Here is a 20,049-nt window from a genome sequence, read left to right on the forward strand (position 1 = left end):
GCACTGGTGCATTCTGGGGTTCCGTGCGGGTGATCTCAAGTCCTGACTTCCTTCACGTACTTCTGTAAGAGGTACAGCATTTCCAGTTCACTGAAGAATTTCAGAGATGAGAAAGCATTAACACCAATTCTAACAGCGACAGGGAATACGGATTACATAATTGCACCGGAACACTCCCAAAGGCGAGAAGAGCTCTCAGTACTGTGCCGATGAGAGCAATGACAGTCTGTCTTTGCAGACTTTCAATTTACGGGGGGGTAAAGTGCTATTTCTTAGAAACATTTAGTCTCATTATTAACCATCATCCTGAGGGGGATCCAAAAAGTCATCGTGTTCTCACAGAGGATGATCTCATCCCAAAAGGTGGCGATGAAAACATCTGAAAGAACAGGATATAAATAATCTCCCTTATGGTGAGTTGACAAGCAAGTGTCGCTTGTTAGGAGCTACTGAGAAATACATATGTTTAGGTAACAGCATCTCCAAAGGGGCTGTGTGACTCAGTGGTTTTCAAGCTTTTCTCTGCCAGAAGAGTTCAAGTGGGCTTTGGGGCTGTGGAAGCTTCAGGGGCATCCAAGAGAGGTGTGGGGAGGCCAACAGGGAGAAAGGACGGGGGTTCCAGGCCCTCCCCTTCACTGCTGAACCAGAGAAGGGCTGCTGTTTCCACATGGGGCTCCTGCTCTGGCTTTTATTTAAGAAGATAAGTCTGCTTTTAGAAACACTGACAACCTTCACAAGACTCCCAGATAACCATGGCCTATCAAACACTGCTATCTGTTTTCTCTTCTAAAAATGTACCAGAATAGGAGCCAGCACTATGATGTAGTAGGCTAAGCCTCTGCCCGCGCTGTCGGAATCCCATGTGGGTGCCAGTGCGTGTCCCGGCTGCTCCACTTCTGATCCAGCTCTCTGCGATGGCCTGGGAAAGCAGCAGAAGATGCCCAAGTCCTCAGGCCTCTGCACCCACGTGGGAGACTCTGAAGAAGCTCCTGGATCAGCTAGCTCCGCTGTTGCGGCCGTCTGGGAAGTGAACCAATGGATGGAAGACCTTTCTCTTTGTGTCTCCCTCTCTTTGTCTGTAACTCTACCTCTCAAATAAATAAAATCTTTAAAAATTGTAATAAAAGTATATGAGAGAAAGAAATAAAAAGGAAAAAAAAAAAAAGAGAGAGAGAGAACAACACCACACCAGAGAGTTTGACAAAAATTTGGAAGTTAAGATGCTAGGTGCCGGCAGGGTGGCTGGGGTACTGCAGAGTCCCAGAAAGGCTCACGTACACTTGAAGACAAGGGAATGGGGTAAGACTGAACACAAAAGAAGACTGCCTGAACCCTGAAAGGATCACTATCCACCTGCAGCCAGGCAGAACCAGAAGTCACTGTTTTAAAAGGCTGAAACACAGGGGCTCCGTGCAGCATGCTGGGGTACTGAGCAGGGGACAGTGAGACACTTTACTCAGATCATGGGAATTAAGTGAAGTCTACATGCTAATCCTCCAACCCTTCCCATGCCAGTCTTAAAACACAGGCGGCCAAGCATGTAATTCCTCAAGCTGAAGGTGGGGGCCTCCACTGCAACTGACAGCATGAGAGAAAAGACATTTAGACGCTTTTAATTGGATGCCTTCCATGAAAGAGTTGCATCCCTATTCAACCACTGGAAAGTGAAGTTCACCATTCATTTGTTCAACAAATATTTAGTGACTATGTGGTAAATGCTATTTTAGGCAATAGTTTTAGAGGTGAACAAAATAGATAAAGACTTGTTTTCTTGGAGCTTATAACTTAGTTCTGAAGAAAGTAAAGAAACACAGTAAAGTACAAATAACACAATGTTAGGCAGTGATAAGAACCACAATGAAAAACAAATCAAAGAAAGAAGATAAGCATGGTAAGAGGAGAGAAAATGATGGGCATATGGATGTTTACCTTCAATAAGACAGTCAGGGAAAGTCTCTCTGAGGAGGCAATGTTGAGTCCTAATCATAGTTAACAAATAGCTTATAGTGTCTTACACTTAATTATTAACGTACAGAAAACAATAAAAACAAAACAAAAAGCTCAGAAAAAATTATGGGCAGTGGAGAGATCAGAAGAAAGCATTTCATAATACTGAAATGAACACTTTCAATGAAATCAGAGAATATCATGCTAACAATTTTGAATACTTAGACAGAACAAATTCCTAGAAAAGCATAATTCATTAGAATTGACTCAAGAGGAAATAAAATGCATAATCTTACAACCACTTAAGAAATGGAAACAGAAATGAAAGCAAACACATGAAACAAACACCAGGCCTAGGTACCAGTGAGTTCTAGCAAACTTTACAGAGACAGATCACCACAGTATGATGCAGAATTTTCATAAATGATATGAAAGAAGCAATTGTTCCTAACCCATTTTTAAGCCAACATAACCCTTATAATAAAATCAGATAGAAATATTATGACTCACGTCAATCAAGAGCATAAGTAAAACAATTAGACATTCTGGACAAAATATTATAAATAAAATCCAATAGTGTTTGGAAAAAGATAACAGTTCCCAACCAATTTAGGAATGTAAAGATGGTTTAACATTTTAAAAAAGTTATAAGTGTAATGAATTACTACATTAATAGATTAATAGACTAAAATTATAATCATCTACAGATGGAGAAAAAGCATGTGATACACTTAGATACTCATAATAAAAACTTCTCTGTATATTATGAATAGAAAATAAAACCATCAATTTCATAAAGAGAATCATTAAAGAAAATACATCCTAAATGGAAAAACATTAGAATCATTCCATTTAATAAGAGAAATGAGCTAAGGACCCCAACTAACACCATTTCTAATTCTCAATGTATTAGGGCACATATCCTATAAAATAAGGCAAAGAACAAACAATTCAGAGGCATGAAAGTTAGAAAGGAATAAAGCTGCCGTTAATTGTAGATAGTATCATTGTCTCAAAATCCCAAAGAATATACAGGCAACTTTATTGGAAATAACAGGAGAGCAGAGATATACTTGTAATAGGAGCAATAACAAAGAGATTTGAAATAAGTCTATTGTACAAACTTAGCTGTATTTCTGCTCACCAGCATCAAATAAAAAGAAAATATTATCAAACAATTTATGATACCAAAATATCAAGTACCTACAAAAAGTAACAAAAGATATACAGTACTCTGGAGAATTACAAAACTTTATTAATATTTAGAATTATCTAAAAATGGAGAAACATTCTATGTACATGGATAAGAAGACTTAATATTATGCCTATATAATTGTTCCTAATTAGTCTATAGAATCAATGCAATTCCAGTCAAAATCCTGAGAATGTTCTGTTGAACTTGATTCTGTGATTTAAAATATATGTGGAGGAATAAGAAAGCAAGAACAGCCAGGATATTTCCAAAGAAAAAGAGGAAGGAAAGGAACTTGACTGTCTAGATATCAGGACTTACTTTGAAGCAGTAGTAATTGGCTTTAGTTTTGGAGCAGGGATAGAAACAATAATAAGATTGAATACATTCCCACTATTGGATAGTATATACAATAGTACTCTATCATATCAGTGACCAACAGACAGACTATTCAGTAAATGTGATGAAAAGATGGTCATCTATAAGGAAAAAGATGAAATTGGACTTTTCCTACATACCACATCAAGAAATCAGCTCCTGATAGATTATAGACTTAAAACAATAAATATTTTCAACTTGAAAATCTAACAAATGTCTATTGGACTTTAGAAGATTTCTTACACAAGATAAATTTGTAGAAAGCACTGACTGGGGGCTAATGCCTGTGGCACTGGCATCCTATAAGGGCACTGGTTCAAGTCTTTAGCTGCTCCGCTTCTGATCTAGCTCTCTACTATGGCCTGGGAAAGCAGTAGAAGATGGCCCGAGTGCTTGGGCCTCTGCACTCACATGGGAGACCCAGAAGAAGCTCCTGGCTCCTGGCTTCAGATTGGCCCAGGTCTAACCATTATTGCCATTTGGGGAGTGAACCAGAGAATGGAAGACCTCTCTTTCCCTCTGCCTCTCTGTAACTCTACCTTTCCAACAAATAAATAAATAAATCTTAAAAAAAAAAAAAAAAACTATGCAAGAATTCCAAAGTTTTTTTGGCAACAAAATAAACATGTTTTGATTCTAGTTTTTGACCAACTTTTTGAAGTATCTGCAGATATTCACAAGTGGACTATAATACAGCACTCAGATCCTGGACTTACAAAGGGAAAAAGAAAGCAATTCTATTTTCAAGATAACCAATAAAATTTCTCAAGTAATCATAGTTTCCTATATGACTCCAAATATCTGATCCTAACAACAGTGATTTGACCCTTAACTCGAAGACAACCATACAGGTGGAGTAGGATGAGGAAATACACAGCTATGTGTCTGTGAGAGCTGTAAAGATGAGTTCAATGTCCATGTTCCACAGTAGATAGTTCAAGGATTATTTAAAATAAAAACCAAGAGATGAGCATTTTATTTGGAGATACATAGGTAAACAGCAGAAGAAACAGCCAGGGAGTAAAAAAAAAAAAATAGTATCTTTACAGGGAGACTCAAAGAGCCTATAAAACAGAATCAAAAGATAAGTTTATTTTGGTGCAAAAATACGTTGAACTCCATGCATTTTTTTCAGACTACATATGTTCTATGAACTTTCCGAAGACTCCTGGTATACAAGAATTTCAGATTTCTTTCCATCAAAATAAACTTATCTTTTAATCCATTCTCCATGCAATTTTGAAGCCCTCCCTTATATACTGTGTGTGTGTGTGTGTTTATCATTGACTTTAAAAACAAAACTTCCCATTTTTGTGCCACATGAATATAAAATTGCTGAACAGAAAGACCGTGCTTCTAAATACAGACATTTGGCACTTTGGGGACTACCAGAGAACAGTGACAGAGATCTATATGGCTGTATGGCCCAATTTCCTCATTTCACAAAAATTAGGAAAATGGGGCATGGAAAAACTAAATTGTTAAATTACAGGCAGACTGGGATTAATCCTCAGGTCTCTAGGTCCCTGAGCCTGAGCTCCATCTGCCCCGATCCAGACGGGAGAAAGAGGGGGCTCCCAATGCAAAGGTCAAGGCTGCCCTTGCAGCCACGGAATGACAGGTGGGAACAGCAAGAGGCTATTCTAAGACCAGGCTAGCACCCAGCTGAGGAAGAGGTGCCTGAACACTGCATGGCCAAACTGGAGCCCTTGTCTCGTTATGCAGACCTGCCTGCAGTGCCTTGGGTATAGGCAAATATTTGAGGCTGTGTCTGCTTTCTGATTTTTGCTGATTTAGATGAATCCCTAAGGATTGGATTGAAATGTAAAGCTTACTGAAAGTCAAAAACAATCGATGTAGTAAGATATGAAAACACCTGGTTCCAGGCCTCACACAAAGCAGAGACAGTAGGAATCTGTTGTTTGGGTGAATGCATGAGTAGTAGCATTTGTTGCCAACATCTAGCTTCACATGGTAAATGCACCTAAGATCCATACAGGGTGTATTTGCTCTCAGCTCAAAGGAAGACTTTGAGGAAACAACTAGGGGCTGGGGGTGTTGTGTGGGGGGGAGGGGTGGGGGAAATCAAGAGATGGTTGATGAGTTATAATTTAATACTGTCCTCAATGAAACAATGTTCTATGTTCTTGTATCATTTGGAATACTTGTAATTGTTAATTTTGCAGGTTGTCTATATCTCCATTAATCAAAACAGCCTGTGGAATGGCAGCAAAGACATAAGCTGAGAGCTCATTACAAATGCAGAATCCAGGGCTGGTGCCGTGGCACAGCGGGTAAAGCTGCTGCCTGCAGTGCTGCCATCCCATAAGGGCTCCAGTTCAAGTCCCGGCTGCTTCACTTCCGATTCAGCCCTCTGCTATAACCTGGGAAAGCAGTGGAGGATGGCCCAAGTCCTTGGGCGCAGCTCCGCTGTTGCAGCCATCTGGGAAGCGAATCAGCGCATGGAAGACCCCTCTCTCTTTGCCTCTGCTTCTCTGTAACTCTGCCTTTCAAACAAATAAATAAATCTTAAAAAAAAAAAAAAAAAAAAAAAAAAGCAGAATCCTGAGGCCAGTGTTGTGGTGCAGCAGGTTAAGCCACTGCCAGCATGCCATACGAGTGCTGGTTTGTGTCCCATCTGCTCTACTTTCAAACCAGCTCTCTGCTGATGTGCCTGGGAAAGCAGTGGAAGATGGTCCAAGTGCTTAAGCTCCTGCCACCCACATGGGAGACCTGGGTAGAGTCCAGGCATCTGGTTTTGGCCTGACCCAGCACCAGCCATTGCAGTCATTTGTGGAGTGAACCAGCAGATGGAAGATATTTCTCTCTCTTTCTCTGTCACTCTGATTTTCATATAAATTAATCTTAAAAAAATGCAGATTCTTGAGCCCTACCTAGACCTACAATCAGAATCTTCATCTTAACAAAATCTCCAGATGATTCATAAGCAAGTTAGAGTTTGAGATGCTCTGGTTTGTAGTTGTGTTTTCTAGGTAAAAATTATAATTTGGCATTAAAATCTATGCAAATGATCTAGGATATCCTGAAACTGCTGATGACAAGTGCGTAATGATATCCTGAAATGAGTTAAGGTAAAGAACAAACACCTGGAGGACAGGGTAAGAACGACCTTTGGGCTCAGATCAAGTGAAGAATAGTAATAAACAAGGAATGAGCAAAGCGGGAATCGCATTTCTCAGTTACCAGTATTCACTGCAATCAAATCTATCGAGGGGGTGATTCTGGGCACTTTGCGACTGCTTAATGGGAAATCTGGTGGTCTGCCACACATCTCTAGTCATCAGTCAGCTTGCCTGGCAGTGTGGCTTGATTCCCCCATCCCTGTGCAAAGTCTGCATTGCATCCAGAAAAAAACACAAAATACAAAATCTGACTGCAAGTAGCTGGGCAGTGGGCCAGAAGCAGTAACAACAATAAATGCATCAAGGTAGGGAAGGGTCTCTCCCTCAAACCTAAGTAAAGAGGGCAGCTTTATGAGGGAAAAGCCACTCCAGGATTTAAAGGCTACCTTTTCGTAGACATGTAGTCAGATAACAAAATCCATTAGGTACATATCAGAACATCAACTCAAAAGAACACTCACCGAGAGGAAAGGCTTGGCTTCCCACTTTTGCTACAGCTGGTATAAATTCCTGGGCCATCATCAAAGAAGCTTCCAAGTGCCAACTTCTGTCTGATAGACTCTCTCTCATTTTTCTGTGCCTAAAATTTCAAGAAAATAAAAAGTGCTGATAAGTGGGCAGATCCATCACAACCACAGGCAGCCTAACCTGCTATGTGTCTTAGAATTGTAACATTAGACAAAAATAAATACGTGGGCCGCGGCATAAGAACATTTGAATCATGAATAGCTGAAATTAAGCCAGTCTCTTCTGGCTCCAACTTCAACTCTTCAGAGGCCATCACGATCTCTACTCTAGACACTCACTGATTTTCACCAGGTAGAACGAGATCAGGTGGCACTGTAACCCGTCTTCTTCCCTGCTAGATACGGCTGAGCAAGGCACGAAGGGCCAGCACTTTCTCCCCAATCAGATCACTTCCATCCCAATTGCAGCCTTCCCCCTTTCTTCTATACATGTCCCTTAAGCCACTTTGTCTATGCTGAGAGGTTAACTCACTTGACTGACATGCCCAGGGCTTCAATGTGCTGGCAGATGCCGCACTGCAATGCTGGACGAGACAGACACATGGCCTGGCTCCCCTGAGCTTACAGCCTTGTTGGGGACTGCTGCTTTTCTCATCTTACCATATTTAGAATGGGCGAAGCCTGCAAATAATGCCTGGAAAACCTGGACCATTCTAATTGGGTCACATGTTTCATATTCTGCAGAGAACTCAGGTCAGTGTGCGTGGGCACATGATTTGGCCAACTCCAAGGCTGTGATCATTTGGGTATATCTATGACACTCAGCCTCCCATAAAAGCCTCAGAGAAACTCACCCTCCTGTACTTTTAAGCCCTGTACATAGCATGGGGTAAGATTAGAAATAATTTCCTTAGTTAAAAACAAAACAGTTGGGGCTAGCATTGTGGCACAGCAAGTAAAGTCACTATCCTGGACGCTTGCTTCTCATATAGGTGCTGGCTGCTCCACTTCTACCCAGCTCCCTGATAATGGCCTGGGAAAAGCAGCAGAGGATGGCCCACATGTTTGGGCCCCTGCCACCCACATGGGAGACCTGGGATGAAGCTCCTGATTCCTGGCTTCGGCCTGGTTCAGCTCTGGCTGTTGCAGCCACTTAGGCAGTGAACCAGCGGATGCAAGCTCACTCTTTTCCTCTCTTCCTCTCTGTAACTCTGACTTTCAAGTAAAAAAAAAATAAATGAATCTTAAAGAAATACATAAATGAAAAATAAAACAACTGGAAGACCCAAACACAATGAATAGAAATTTGGGGCTGAGAATGAGATTTTGGTTTCTATTGTGTGGAATGAGGAAGGCTGTGGGCAGACCACGGTCTCATCTTCTGAGCAGGAGGTTACAGACTACACTGGCCCTGCCTGCGTGTGGCTACTGAAGGTTTGTAGGTGCCTGGCTTTTCTCAGTAGAGCTGTTTGGAGCATCATTGTGCCAGAATGAAGAAATGCACAACTTATTGGAAGGATGAGCTGAGAAATGACTAGAATTCATTCCTGAGTGAAGTATACAGTTGGTTAAAGCTGCTCTGTCTCACATGGTGGTTACTAGTCACATGGCTATTTGCATTTAATAATTAATTAAGATGAAAAATTCAGTTCCTCAGTCACACTAACCTCATTTTAGGAGCTCAGTAGTCACAGGTGGCTGTGAACAGCACAGAATAAAATAAATGACAGTGCAATGCAGTTAAGTAATTCCTAAGCTCCAGCTCTAAAATCCTGTATCAGAATACCCAGGAGGGCTTTAAAAATACAGATCCCCAGGCTCAAGCACCAGACATTCACTTTCAGTCGGTCTGAGAACTCGTAGTTCATAGAAAGTTCACCTCTGCTGTCCTTTAACACTCTTAAACACTAGAAGCACTTTTTAAACTTTCACATTCATCAATACTCATCCACAGAGACCACCTCCCATTTTCACATGTACCAATGGAACTGTGTCACACTAACAGCTACTGTGTGTGTGTCTGTGTGTGTAATACAGCCACAAAGACAGCTTTGATACAGATTTTTCAGATGTGATCTCACTTCAAATTGTTCACTGGGTTAGCAGAGAGCCAAGCCCTAAGGAAGTATCCAGAGAGCATAAAGGAAGGCATGATGCTATTCAGTCACTAACCTCTTGGAACTGTACCGCTGGGAATGTTCATTACAGCAAACCACAACAGCCCTTCCAAATACGCAGGGCTGCCACCTGTGATGTTCCAGCTAAAACCGAATCATGTCGCTTGATGTCTCTACGTACAACAAATTCATTTCAAATAGTCAGCAAACCTATTTCACAATGCATACTAACAGGCAAAAGAGATTCTCACCCAGTGTCATCAATAGTCACCAAACTGTTGGGTGTAAGTGAATATCCAAATATAAAACCAGCAGGGAGCCACATGGGTGTTGATGGTTAATGTTCAACAACATGCTGGTCCAGCTTAGCCTGGGGTCTGAAAGAGGTTTTCTGCAAACACACCTCTCCCAGGTGTGAATGTGGGAACAGGCCCCAGGTTCCGGCTCTGTCTTTCCTAACTCACTTGGTGCGCTACAGTTACACAGATGGGAGGCATGAAAATACTTCTATTTACATTAATTATAATTCCTTACATGTGAATATTTCATTAATAGTTTAAAGACGGCTGTTTTATAACATATTCTTTCCTCCTTCCCTTCCTCTCTGCTTCACTGGCCCCCAACCAAATCAAGAAAAGTATAAAGAATATAAACATCATGCAGAATCCTGCCACTTAGAGAGAGATCATGACTAACACTTCAGTGTTCATCCCAGTTTTATCTCAGGTGTGCATTTTTTCCTTTTTATAGGAATCACATTGTTGAGATCATATTTTTTATATTTTGAGAATTTTCTCTATGCTACTTCATATGCTTTTCAAATATGATTTTTAATGATTGCATATCATTCCACCCTTTGGAGTTTGCCCTCAACAGTGAGCCATTTGGATTGTGTCAAGTTAAAAATAACAGGGGAGTTAGCATCTTTACATAAATCCCTGCCCACATGTCTGATTATTTCCCCAGGACAAGTTCCTGGAAGTGGAATTACCAGATCAACTGGGTGGGAACATTTGTTGAGGCTCTTGACACATTTTGTCACATTGCTCTAGAGAAAAGCTGTTCCCATTCACATGCCCAACAGCGATGTGAAAGGCTGCCTCTTTCCCCATATCCTGGCTAGCATCAGGCATTTTTCACTTGAAAAATGCTGTTGGTTTTGACAGGCACGAAGTACTATTCTTTTTATTCTAATTTTTTAGATTTGCCAGTGACAGTAAATATTTAAATGCTTTTAGTTACTGTACTTTGCTTTTCCTGAATTAATATTCCAAACTTTGCTTATTTTTCTACAGAGGTCTGAGAGTTTTCAAAATCTTGTACTGCAGGTATTTTTCCTTTTGAGTTTTTGTTACATAGTTAATAACTTGCTTCCTACGACAAGTTCCTGATGGCTTTCATGCCTGGAAAGTTCTTCCCAGTCCAGATGTAAAGGATCTCATTGGATGCTGGAGGCTAAATCAAAGAATTTAAATTACATAGCAGCTGTACTTGGCCCAAGGCATTGTTAAGTCTCGATAAATGGTTAATACTCCAACAATTTCTGCTTTAAAGGTGAGGAAACTGGGGGTGACAAAGGGTCACATGTTAGGTAGAAGAGGCAGGGTTCAAGCTCACGCTTTGTGATTCCAGATTTTTCTGCTCTTTAATCTTGTACAGTCAGGTACACAATGGTGGCCACCATGTTGGGAATATACTGTGAGACTTAAAAAGTTACAGATCTAGGGGGCCAGCACCGTGGTATAGTGGGCTAAGCCTCCGTCTGCAGCATTGGCATCCAACATGGGCACCAGTTCATGTCCCGGGTGCTCCTCTTCTGATCCAGCTGTCTGCTATGGCCTGGGGAAGCAGTTGAAGATGGCCCAACATGGAAAGCCAAGACTGTGGCAAAAAATATCCATGAAGGATCTCTGTGAGACCAGAGTGGAAAGAAAGGACCATCAAAGAAGGATGTACTCTTCTCTGAAGGGAGGAAAGAACATCTACTTTGCTATGGCTGTGTCCAAATACTGATGGAGTCTATGGTCACAGAAGACTTCCATAGCTTTGGCAGCCCATGGCAAGAGCCTCAGGTAATCACTGATGTCATAAATAAGAGTGTTAGTTGTTAAAGGAACAACAGAAGTCACTGTGCATTTACTCCCCATGTAGGACCTCCATCCTTAATGAGTTGTACTATGAGAATCGACTGCAAATCTTGTTCTCAAACTGTACTCTGTATGTTGTGTGTATGCATGGGTGCAAACTGTTGAAATCTATGCTTAACATGGAGTTGGTCCTCTGTATATAAAATCAAACTCAAATTGAAGCATAATGAAAAAGTGGATGGGAGAGGGAGAGGGAGGTGGGATAGCAGGTGGGGTGGGAGGGTAGGTATGGGGGAAAGAACCACTATATTCCTTTTTTTTTTTTTTTGACAGGCAGAGTTAGACAGTGAGAGAGAGAGAGACAGAAAGGTCTTCCTTCCGTTGGTTCACCCCCCAAATGGCCGCTATGGCCAGCACACTGAGCCGATCTGAAGCCAGGAGGCCAGGTGCTTCCTCCTGGTCTCCTATATGTGTGCAGGGCCCAAGGACTTGGGCCATCCTCCACTGCCCTCCCGGGCCACAGCAGAGAGCTGGACTGGAAGAGGAGCAACTGGGACAGAATCCAGCGCCCCAACCAGGACTAGAACCCGGGGTGCCGGTGCTGCAGGCGAAGGATTAGCCAAGTAAGCTGCAGCGCCGGCCTCCACCTTATTCCTAAAGTTGTATCTGTGAAAAAATGCATTCATTAAATAAAAACTTAAAAAAAAAAGATGGCCCAAGCCCTTGGGCCTCTGCGCCTGCGTGAGAGACCTGGAAGAAGCTCCTGGCTCCTACCTTTGGATCAGCTCAGCTCTGGCCATTGCAGCCATTTGGGGAGTGAACCAGCAGATGGAAGACTTTTCTCTCTGTCTGTAACTCTACTTCTCAAATAAATGAATAAAATATATATTTTTAAAAAAGTTACAGATATACTTCCTCCTTGAGATGAATGAGATGCTTTCTCAGAAAACGACTGCCAAGCATGCACATCACAGACCAATCACAACCACACATATTTGCAGAACACCTAGCTTCTCATCACAGCCACTCTCCTCATTTCCATGGCTCAGTTTTCATTTTGGAACAAATATGATTCCCATCATAATGTGTGTGTGGTTTCCAAGGCTGCTTGTTGTCTGAGGACTCACACTTGCTGGGCAATTAACGTCTTCCAACCCCACAAGGCCCAGAGATCCTGGGGAGCAGCAAGTGTATGGGAAAAGGGGGAGGCTGTATCAAGAACCAAACTGTTCAGCACACATCTGGTCGTGGAAGCCAAGTCCACTCCAAAACTGCCTTGGGAGATACCCTCAGGAAACAACAGCAGAACATCTGAGACTGGTGTTGCTGGAAAAGCAAAAGGGCAGCTGAGGCCTGGTGGCTCCCCACCGTGACAGAGGAACCCCGCGCTTAGACACTCACCATTATTCAGCCCCAGGCAGATTCTGGCCTAGCCTTTGCTGAATTCCACACTGCCAGCCCCTGTGTCTGAGCAGATAAGGCTCACAATGACTTCCCAGAGTACCACGCTGCCCCGATCTTGGAACACAAACCACCGAGCGCCTGGAGATTCTGCCGGCCAATGCTCAGCCTCCCCTAGGGTGCCAGTGGGCCGCTGCAATTCTCAGGCAAGCACAAAGAGGGAGCATTTAGGAAAAGAAAGAGCAACAAAATGGGCTTGGGTAAGAATCACATCTCTCCAAATGAGTATGTCAAGTCCTTTCTGTTCTGTTTTCGGGATGCAGCAGGTATCCTGCCCTTTCACACCAACATCACCCCTGCATTGCCTCAGGTCCTGTTGGCTGCAGCCTGGTGCCCCTCACCTGTAACATACTAACCTGCAGAGGGCTGACCAGTCTTTGCATTTCTAAGAGTCCTTTAAAAGACAAACTCTATTTTTGTGAGGGCATCCAAAGGGCCTCTTGGGTTCTCAGGAGCACACTGGGAAATAACATCCTAAGCTTAAAGCCATCTGGACATCAGGACACTGCCAGCAGCTGTTTCCTTCTGACTGCTGCACTGAGGATGGATCCCACACAGCCGGAAAGGGCCTCCTGGACCAGCAGGAAGGGTTCCTTAAACTAAGGATGAAGACATTTAAGGAAGCTCCGCCTGGACAATCACAGCATCCTGCTGATGAGAATGGCACAGAGATGCTACGGGAAGAAGAGCAGACGCAGTTTGGAGCAGGTATTGTCCAGGTGGGGATGGGACTCTATAGTGGGAAATGGGAGGCAGAGAAAGGAAAGGTGTCCCCCACATTGCCAGCCTTCCACTTCTTGCCTGCAGTGAGTTTCCCTCCTCCTCAGCTCCCTTTGTTTCTTAACTCTGCCGGCTCATCGTGGGAACTGAAATGGATGCATTTATGATTTGGACATACTTGTTTTATAATGCTGACTGTCTCAGCACCCAATTCGCTAGTGACTCTCGCAGACACCATTTCTGGCATTCTCCTTTATACATGGCTAGGTTGCACTTGGTTCAGTGCTTCTCAGACTCCAGGGTGCATACAAAGCCCCTGAGGATTTTGTCAGGATGCAGATTCTGATTCAGAGGCAAGGAGGGAGACTCTGCATTTGCAACAAGCCCCACGAGTTGCAAGGGGTTAGAGGGTGCAAAGAAGATGCTCTCTGAGGTTAAGGAGCCTCCAGGCCTTGACTGCTCTTTCTCCACCTGAAGCAAATACAATTAGCCACATCCATGGATTTAACAATGGTAGACTGCAAATACCCAGAAAAAAAAAAAATGCCTGCACTACATACTTTTTTTTTTTTGCCATTATTCCCTAACAATACAGTCTAATAACTACTTACGCAGCACTTGGCATAGCATGAGGTCTCACAAGTAATCTAGAGATGATTTAAAGAATCAGGAAAGATGTGTGTAGGTTACAAGCAAATGCTGCTCTATTTAAGAGTCTTGAGTACCCACAGATTTTGCTGTCTGTAGCAGGATATGAAGGGACAACTGTTGCTTTCCTCAAATGAGGATGAAGAAAACACGTGCTATTGAGGAAAAGCTTCCTAAGGACAGCGGGCTGATGAACAGCCTGGTTCCTCAGGAAGTCAGGATGCCAGGAGAAAGGCATGCACGCACACACACACACACACACTGGGGGAGGGGGCGTGTCTCTCACACCTCTCCGGAAGCCAGCAGCTCTCTGGCTTTGAGAATCACCTGGAAGGCTTGGGAAACCACAGACTACTTTTCTCTTTCAGAAGGTCTGGGGTGGGGCTGAGAATATGCATGTCTCACAGATGCTGTTTGCTGCCGCTGTGAGGGTGGTTCAGGCCCAGCTTTTTAAACAACTGGACAGAGCGAGTAGCTTGAGGCAGCACAGAGCTGGCGCTTCTTGAACTGTGTGCACATCTGTTCCATGTGGCATCGTCGGCCTCTGCAGCCAGGTGGATTTCATTTGTAGCAGCCTGGCCTCTGCGAAGGCCTTGCCAGGATGCCTGTTTTGAAGCAATTAACGATCCCTCTGCTTCAATGCAATCTATTGCCTAGTGACATTGAGCATCACTGCCATTAGCAGCATCCACCAGGGAATGCCACTGGGATTCTGGAGCTCACTGTGAAGTACTCTTCCTTTTGGAAAACAGGAGTCCCTCTTGCTTCTCTCCTGTTTGTAAGACAGCTTTCCTCTAACAATTACAGGCACTGCTCCAGCGTGGGGGAGTCTGATGCTTTGAAATATCATGAATCAGAAGTCCAGAACCTACTTGTTCAAGGAAAAGCATATTAATTTTCTTTCAAGCACAAAGGCAAAAAAGAAAATACAAATATTCCGAGGGTACTTGCTAATTATCTTCTGAGGCCAACCATGGATTTTCTACAAGATCAAAGTAGGAAAACAGCATTCTGTAAGAAACTGTATGCTTCTGCATGTCCAGTGCATAAATACTTGGATCATGCAGATTATTTCCAGTTTTGTATCTGAGTGTATCCCCTGGGAAGCACTTAATTATTAGTGGAAAACAAACATAGTATCTCTCCACTGTATCACTGAATGGACATTAAGCCTGCACACTTTCTTTTTATTGTGCATCTCTGCTATTTTCGACTTCAGACATTTAAACTAAGCATTTTAGAAAGGTCACGGTAAACCACGGTACATAGGTTGCCTGGAACGCTGTTGAAGCTTCTTGTCTTTGCATTCTATCTACATTAGCAAGGTGTCAGGTCGGGCTGATGGGCCCTGCTGAGGCCTTTGGATGTAACTTGCTCAGGACCAATTAGTCCTCAAGGGAGCTGGCCCTCATTATGTAAAGCTCAAGGTGTCCAAGGGCAAGGACTCTGTGGCCTAGGGCCGTCTACACTTGTTTTATGTGAGAACTCGCTGACATCAAAAGTGCTGGGATGCCAGTCCAGAGGCTGGTGGAGCTCACTTCCAATCAGTCTGAGGGTGACGATGGCTCTGCCTAAGTGCTGACTACACGTCTTCTCTACACAGGAAAGCAATGCAAACAGAAGCAGGCAGTCAGAAGTGTTGTTGTGCACAGCTGTGCTGCTTGAACGTTCTGTTAAAGATCAGAGCAAATGTACTGAACGTGACAAGTTCAGTACCCACTCAGAATGGGAGTTTGGTGAGAGGTAAAGGAGCCCAAAGTACCTTCTGCAAAGAAGAAGCTGTTTCAGCATTAAATCCTAAAGGGATACACTTGAAAACTAAATGGTTTTCCTGCCTTAAGAGCAAGAATATCCAAAACAAACTTCTGGGAGTATCCTGAGCTCGTTCTAGCTCTCACATGAGTGCCTACAGAGACAGCTTTTTAACACAGGACGGCGTTATCTGGCGGCTCTATTTTTAACAGTGACACTGTAGAAGGCTGTAAGCCCATCACAGCCGTTCACGTCACGGCCGGGAACAGAACAGTCCAAACACCTATCTCATGGCTAGGAAACAGCCAAACCGTAACCAACTTCACACCCAGGGGCAGCCGCTGGACACAGACACATGCTCAGAAAGGAGGCAGGGCAGAGCAGGGCACAGGGCTTGGCGTTGAGAAGGCCCAAGTTAATCTTATGCAAGTTACTGACATTCTTTGAGCCCCAGTTTCTTCTTCTGGAAAAGGGGCCCACAATCCCTTTTGGGCTGTGTTAATGATGAAAAGGAACACTATATAGAAATTGCTTGGCAAAGTGCCTGGCAGAGAGGGGTAACTCATTCAATGGTAGCTGCTGGGAATATTAAGAGGGCGTGTGTGTGTGGGAGGGGTGCTAAAGAGTGAAGAAAGGGATGAACCATGAGCCAAAAATGCCTGGAACATGCAAATCCACGAAGACAGGAAGCAAAGACAGAGGCTACGAGGAGGAGGGTCTGGGAGTGACAGCCCATTAGCAAATGGGCATCGGTGATGGTTTGTTCAACTTCAGGAATACACTAAAAGCCATCAAAAGGGTATGTTTAAAGATGGTGAATTTCATGTGACTTAAATCTTAATGGACAAGAAAAGCACAGACACAAAAGTGAGAGAGAGCTGGGAACCTAAGGAGACTGGTAAGAGGAGCGGGGAGGGGCAGCCGGGTGCGAGCACCTGTGCCCGTGCACGTGAAGAATAAGAATAAACTCAGTGTGCTGGGCATTCAGCTGGAACTCCTAGGTACCTACAATGACCTTGACCATGAAAGCTCACACAGGGGTGCCCACAGGGAGACAGGAGGGAAAGAACCCAGAACCAGGAGCCAGGGGACTGTGCACCCACAGCGTCTAACACCGACCAGACCAATTTCTCCCTCACAGAAAGGAGGGCTGGCCCAGAAGGTGGACACACGCCATCTGCTCAGGTGGCTGAGGTGGGGCGAGGCTCCAAACTCCACAGACAGGAGGAGGTTAACGGGGGTGGACGGCTGCCTCTCCTCCATCACCGTGCAGGGAGGGCAGAGCGCCTGTCTGGAATGGCAGCTGGCATTCTGCACTCCTGTTTATTGCAGTTTATCTCAAGCCGTCATTCCCATTCACCTTTTAAAAAAACATGAGGCGCAGCTGCGGCTTCACTTTAAATATTGCTCCTTGCAGCCTTTTCATTTTCTCCCGGGGTCCTCCCTAATCTTTCACCGTAATTGGATGCACACCACCAGAGACAGAACCTCTGAGGAACAAAGCAAGGCGTGTGCTTGCTGGATCCTTGGGCCTCCCTGCTGTCCTGCCTGCAGCTCCCTTGCTCTGGGCACAGGAAGCTGGGGACAGAAGGCAGAAACAGCTTCCCTGCATTTTCTCTGCTCTGGGACATTTCTCTGCCAAACTTCTGTATGCCATTTCCTTGATTTCTTTCTTTCTTTCTTTTTTTTTTTTTTATATATTAGCTCAAGATGACCTAGGCTGCAACTTGTGCAAGTCCACATGAATCTGAACATTCTTCCAGGAGGCACACACTCCGCACAGCTTGTTGGCTTCTGTGCCTCCTCGTGTGGACTGCGGTCCCCTAGAAGGAAAGCTCGGTCTTGCTTCTGGGGTCCTGGGCTGCGCGCCACACCAGGAACGTGGGCTGCTCTTGGTTAAGGGAAGGTGGAGGGAACCAGGAGGACTTGCGTGCTGCTCCGTGGACCTTGGTCCTGAAAGACAATCGGGGTGTGATCTTTGCCAGGGGACCGGAAGCTGCTTGCAGAAGGGCAGGGAAATACTGGTTTGGACACACACACCTCAGGTGCTGCCTAGGTCCGAGCTTGCTTTTCTTCCTCCATCCTAAGATCTGTCTTCTGTTGAGTACAGTTTTCCTATTATTATTGAATAAACCAGAGGTCCTTAATGAAACCTCTTCCTTACAGTCAGGAACTTCCCCAAGGAAAAGAAACAGATGCATAATCTTTCTCTTCCTTTGCCTTGGCGGAATCTAATTTTAGTCATCGGAAAGTGACCTTTCCCCTGAAGGCTGTTTGTCTGACTTTAAAACAACCCTGCAAAATAATCCCTGAACGCATGTGGTATTTATTAGCGCAACCAGCTCAGAGAATTCCATGGCACCCAGGCAGGGGTGTACCACATTTCCAACTGTTTTTGACAATTGGACAAAAAAAAAAAAAACTGTACGAAAAAAATTTGACAAATTGACTAAGTGAGGTTAGGGTATCACAGGATATGAAAGAAGAAATTATTAGAACTTCTATTTTTATTTATAGCAAACATTTTATTCTCAAAAGCAATTATATGTGTGTATGTTTTATACATATGTAATAGAATTTTACAGTGGTAATGAGCATCATTTCTGAATAAAATATAGGTCTATTCATTAGGCCCATATTTCTAAATTAAATATATGTGCATTTCACTGATGGATGCAGGGACAAAAAGGCCACGGCCACTGCTCTATGGCATCTGATTTCATTTTTTAGCCACCCAAAGAGGAGAACCATTAGACAAAAATTTTAAAAAGCAACATTCTAATTAGGGAAAAATCAGGATTCTAATTAGGAAGATTTAAATTAGTGCTCTTTATACTAGGTAACTGTTTTCTTATTTTTTTTATAAAAAGCACATGTTGGGGCCAGTGCTGTGGCACAGAGGGTTAAAGCCCAGGCCTACAGCGCCAGCATCCCATAGGGGTGCCGGTTTGAGTCCTGGCGGCCCCACTTCCGATCCGGCTCCTTGCTAATGCACCTGGGAAAGCAGGGGAGGATGGCTCAAGTCCTTGGGCCCCTGTACCCACATGGGAGACCCAGAAGAAGCTCCTGGATTCTGGCTTAGGATCGGCAGAGCTCCTGCCATTGCAGCCATTTGCGGAGTAATCCAGCAGATGCAAGACCTCCCTCTCTCCATAACTCTTTCAAATAAATAAAATAAATCTTAAAAAACAAAACAAAAACAAAAAAAAAACAAAAACACATGTTGTCCTGTTTCACTAGAAGCCCTTAATGCAATTACAAACTCTTTTTTTTAAAAGCCCACTGAAGCCTTCACAGTAACCATAACACAAGAATCTGAAGCAATCTGCCTGACAAAGGCAGTTAAAAGCTGAGATGATAAAGAGAACAGCCTCAGCTGTATCCAGACTCTGACTGCTGCTCCCAGCACTCCACCCACCCGGAACTTTGATCATGTGGGTTTTTTTTCTACAAACCTATCAGATACTAATTCTCCTGCCTTGGAGAATGGCTGCACAATGCAACTCTGTGTTGTTGTTGTTTCAAAGCCTCTGAAGCCTTCCATGTCTGTAGCCTTCGTCAGCGTCTTAGTCTTAGGTTGCAGGCATATCATCTCTCACTTATTCCAGGCATCTGGCCTCTCTCTCCAAGTTTCTCCGTAGGAGAAAACTACAGTAGTCATGACTTTCTGGTCAATGCATTCTCAATGGTATGTCTTTTGTTTTTCCTCAGTGCAAATGGACGTTCACTTTTCTACCCAACAAACAGTTTGACAAAGAAAACCATAACCTGCTGTTCCGCACTTAAAACAGAGGAAGTGGGAGAACTATACATTTGTTCTGCAGGGTTGGCTAAGTGATCCGACCCTGATGGTAGAGTGTCCCAAGCGTCTGGTGCACACTCGCTTCTGGTAAGAGGGGCCAGCTGGGAGGTAAGTGTTACGGTCTTAGGACTCCACGAACTTACCACGAACTTATCACCTCGTGTACTCATTCCCTTCTTGGGGATCACCAGGGGCAACATGGCAGGTCACTGAAACCTCCTTTCATATTTAAGTTTCAGCTTCTGGAGAAAGAACATTAACTACTGTGGACTGCTAGAGGACATAAACTATAGGGGCTGGCATTGTGGCATGATAAAACTGCCTGCCACCTACAA

The 20,049-nt window shown here is 43.8% G+C and overlaps 1 protein-coding gene across 5 annotated transcripts in view; it reads right to left on the reverse strand.

Annotated features, from left to right (window-relative positions):
* SCHIP1 (schwannomin interacting protein 1) overlaps positions 1 to 20,049 on the reverse strand; it is a 140,462-nt gene that overhangs the window by 24,565 nt on the left and 95,848 nt on the right. For 4 of the 5 annotated variants that reach the window (XM_062212496.1, XM_062212481.1, XM_062212474.1 and 1 more), the window contains one exon: positions 7,122 to 7,240. In XM_062212496.1, the coding sequence (XP_062068480.1) occupies positions 7,122 to 7,240 (119 nt within the window). Of the gene's footprint in view, positions 1 to 7,117; positions 7,241 to 20,049 lie in introns of those variants that run through there. The other variant, XM_062212504.1, reaches the window with a different exon arrangement.

Source organism: Lepus europaeus, chromosome 2, assembly GCF_033115175.1.
Source record: "Lepus europaeus isolate LE1 chromosome 2, mLepTim1.pri, whole genome shotgun sequence".
Taxonomy (NCBI): domain Eukaryota; kingdom Metazoa; phylum Chordata; class Mammalia; order Lagomorpha; family Leporidae; genus Lepus; species Lepus europaeus.